At 49.8% G+C, this 3,351-nt stretch overlaps 1 protein-coding gene across 1 annotated transcript in view; it reads left to right on the top strand.

Annotated features, from left to right (window-relative positions):
* GUITHDRAFT_164463 (hypothetical protein) overlaps positions 1-3,351 on the top strand; it is a gene marked incomplete at its 5' end in the record, with an annotated part of 6,105 nt that overhangs the window by 1,867 nt on the left and 887 nt on the right. The window contains 13 exons of the mRNA XM_005827973.1: positions 475-565; positions 807-935; positions 1,003-1,244; positions 1,288-1,378; positions 1,507-1,666; positions 1,757-1,885; positions 1,935-2,013; positions 2,062-2,167; positions 2,551-2,571; positions 2,631-2,732; positions 2,977-3,034; positions 3,082-3,130; positions 3,177-3,209. Coding sequence (XP_005828030.1) covers positions 475-565; positions 807-935; positions 1,003-1,244; positions 1,288-1,378; positions 1,507-1,666; positions 1,757-1,885; positions 1,935-2,013; positions 2,062-2,167; positions 2,551-2,571; positions 2,631-2,732; positions 2,977-2,988 — 1,162 coding nt within the window. The 3' untranslated portion in view covers positions 2,989-3,034; positions 3,082-3,130; positions 3,177-3,209. The remainder of the gene's footprint in view (positions 1-474; positions 566-806; positions 936-1,002; positions 1,245-1,287; positions 1,379-1,506; positions 1,667-1,756; positions 1,886-1,934; positions 2,014-2,061; positions 2,168-2,550; positions 2,572-2,630; positions 2,733-2,976; positions 3,035-3,081; positions 3,131-3,176; positions 3,210-3,351) is intronic.

The raw sequence follows: 3,351 nt of genomic DNA, 5'->3' as shown, positions 1-3,351 counted from the left end.
GAGAGAGACTAGGAGCGGGAACGCGGCGGGTACTGGGTCTGGCGTACTCTTCGTAGATGGAATTTATTTATCGTTTGAGTCTCGTTCGGCTGTATCCAGGGTTGGGTTTTCCGTTTGTGAATCATCAAGTTGGGTTTCGTTGTCAAGCATTCGATGTCGAGTAGCTCACTCGTCAGGGTCGTTTGGCTCATCCTCCGTCATCTTGTCTGTCTTTTCATCTTCTTCTCTCTCAGAAGCTTTCAGCTTCGATCGTTTGATTCTTGGTGCTGGATCGTCAAACTCCGGCCAACCTAGGGTTCCAGTTTCCTTGTCAATTGAAGCAACTGGTCTTTATCCTTTATGTCTTGTTTTGAGGGTTGGCGGTTCATCTGCAGAATCGTCATCGTGGCTATCGGCCTCGTCCGTCACATGCCGATCAAGCTGGCACTCGTCTCGTTCTCTTGGGGTTGTTCTTACTGCTAGCTCGCTTGTCAGTTCAACCACCAAAGGCGTGACATTCGACGCTCTCTTCATCTCGGATTCACAGGCCAGGAATTCTCCTACGACAGGCAACATCATGTTCTCGGTGACTGGAAATGGATTTGGAAGCGCTTCTCAAACTCAGCGTGGAAGGATGTTTTCGACTGCAGCTGAAGGCAGTCGTTGGACTTCCGCAACTTCTATGCTTTGCATCATCCCTTCGTCTGTAACACGATCGGCGATACTTCAACTTACAACATCAATCGTTCCAGGAACTTTGACTCAGATCTATTCCTTTGATCGCTCTGCTCTCTCTGCATCTGTAAGGTCCAACACACCTCGTACAGGCTCCATCAGTCTGTCAATTGCAGGATCACATTTTGCAATATTCGATTCTACTGTCACATTGCGCCTTCTCCACAGCACTTCTGAAGCGACTGCTTGGAATTCTGACAGCGCAATTCAAGCAAAGTCAAGTACATATTGCAAGTCTAGTGCAAAAGTGATGCTCTCCGTCGATTTACAAACCTCAACGACAACCAGGCTTGTCTCAATGGAAGCACCAAGCATATCTGTGCCATCCAATGCAAACTCGCCTTCCACAGGATCAACACTCTTCACAGTCATGGGTTCGTACTTCAGTCGTCAAATATCTCAAAGAGCTCGCATTCATTCGACTGCCATGTTGAGCACCGTGTGGGATTCGGACACAAGCCTCATTGTGAGATGTTCTCTCAGTTCGACCTCCTCGCGCATCCTCGTCATCACTTCTTCCGAGCTTGCTGGTAGCAGCACGTCAATATTCTCAACTGATGTTGCCCAAACTAGTGATGTGAGCCGTCGAAATTATCAACCAGCCTTGTCTACTCGGGTTCAGCTCTACGGTTCGAAGTTTGGAATCCTAGCGACTACTGGCAAGGTGTTGTGCGGTGATTCCAGTGCAGAAAGCACGGACTGGGCGTCCGAAACTTCATTCTTCTGCAAAGTACAAGTCGGTTATCAGACTTCTCGTAAAGTGCAAATCACGCTCCATGTACAAGTTGGCAGTCAATCACCAACTTCTTGAGTTATGATTCACCTGTGTTGATCACCTACATACGACCTCCGTTAGACAAGAGTGTGAGAATGGATGGGCTGGTCACAGTGACAGGAAGGTCTTACGTTACGGTTGACTCGAGCTTAGCTACTCGACTGGGATACACCAATTGTGAGTTGAGTGACTGGACTTCGGACACCTCGTTGTTTTGTCGCGTTGCATCTAGCATTGCTTCTCACAACGAAATCATCGTGACAGCAGGTGAAAAAGTTGGAACGACCTCCAAGTTTTACTTCTACGACATTCCTACCCTGAGCTCCGTGCAAACTCCGAATGTGGTGTTTTCCGAAACAACGTTAATTACAGTGTATGGAAAGAATTATGGAGAAGGTAACTGACGGCATGAACATGTAGAGACGGTTCTGATCTTTCAATTCAGCTGCATTCACGGACATGATAAGAATTGGCGGAACGGCCTGCGAAAACAGTAGTTGGCTGTCGGATTCAGCCGTCATTTGGTGAGATGGCTTTTGGATGGAGATGTGTTATCGCTAACTGCTTTTCAGCAAACCAGGGAGTGCGCACTTCCTTCCGAAGACCGGCCTTCCTGTCATCGTCTCACTCGGAGAGAGCAGGCTCCGGCAGATCCAAACAGTTTTCACTCTCACTCAGGTAGACGCTTGTGCGTGCGTTCTAGAGTCTTCTTGTAACCCTGTTTGGACAGGCGTTTTCTTATGATCGATATGAGCTCCACAGCGCTGGATCGCTGAATTGTGAAAGCACAGTGTAGTAGAGCAGTCCTCGGTTACTTGTAATTGAGAAACGTTTGACTTGAAACTTGAAACAAAATTATAATGCAATCTTGTGCTAGCGGCAAACGCTGACATAGAACTGGTCACAGTAGTAAGAGAGCACGGAGCAGACAAGGAGGAGGAGATTTTACTCGCATACCTTAGTAAAGAAAGTGAATGAAGCAGCTAGGATCACCCAAGACAGCGGTCTACTACTAAATAACAACTGAGACTCGAAAGTGCGGGCCACACCGTGCCTGGCAGTGTGCGGAAATATGTGGACAGGTCCGCCTCAGAAAGATATTGATGGCAGAAAGCGATGAGTGCTTTTTTTTACCCTTCAGCCAGGGCAGCTCGGGCAGATAGATCTGTACCTGGTCAGTGAAGGGGTATGGCGCACCATGCGCAGGAAGTCGAGATGGAGGGCGGGGGCAGGAGGCAAGAAGGTACGTGGAGGTGACGAGGCTGAGCGTAAGGGGTAGAGCATCGCATGTGGGTAGACGGGTGACGTGTGTCTTGAACTACGAGGAGAGAGGGTTGGATGGTTGGATGGTGGAAGAGCATTGAAACGCTCATGAACGCGCATGAACGAGCCTCTTGTTGTTCATACCTCTCTCCCTCTGTGGATTATGGATTGCGAATCATCATTGCAATTCTTTCCTTGTTCTCACCACCTGACGGGAAACGCAGATGAAGACTTGAGCGAAGTGTCGCAAGTGTGCACCATGAGCGAATTGACCGGCGACCTGTGAAGTGGCGGCGGGCGGGGGGGGTGGGGTCTAAGGCGAACCTCAGGCCATGGCCATGCAGTGTGAAACTTCTGCCAGAGCACGACAGGCTTGAGGTACGAGAGAGCGGGAGAGCTGCCGGTGATAAGCTTTGATGCCCAGAACCAACTCCATGATGCGGATGCTGCTTGCGAGGTACGTGAGGGAGGAGGAGGGGGAAGGATGAGGTTTAGGGGAGGAAGAGTGAGGTTTACGGAGGGAAGGACATGGAAGAAGTAGGGAGGCAGGAGGGAGGGGGGGGGGGAGTGAAAGAGTTGCAACAGGGGTGGGGAGGGGC

Source organism: Guillardia theta (genome assembly GCF_000315625.1).
Source record: "Guillardia theta CCMP2712 unplaced genomic scaffold GUITHscaffold_62, whole genome shotgun sequence".
Classification (NCBI taxonomy): domain Eukaryota; class Cryptophyceae; order Pyrenomonadales; family Geminigeraceae; genus Guillardia; species Guillardia theta.
This window is presented reverse-complemented; position numbering and strand designations above follow the sequence as displayed.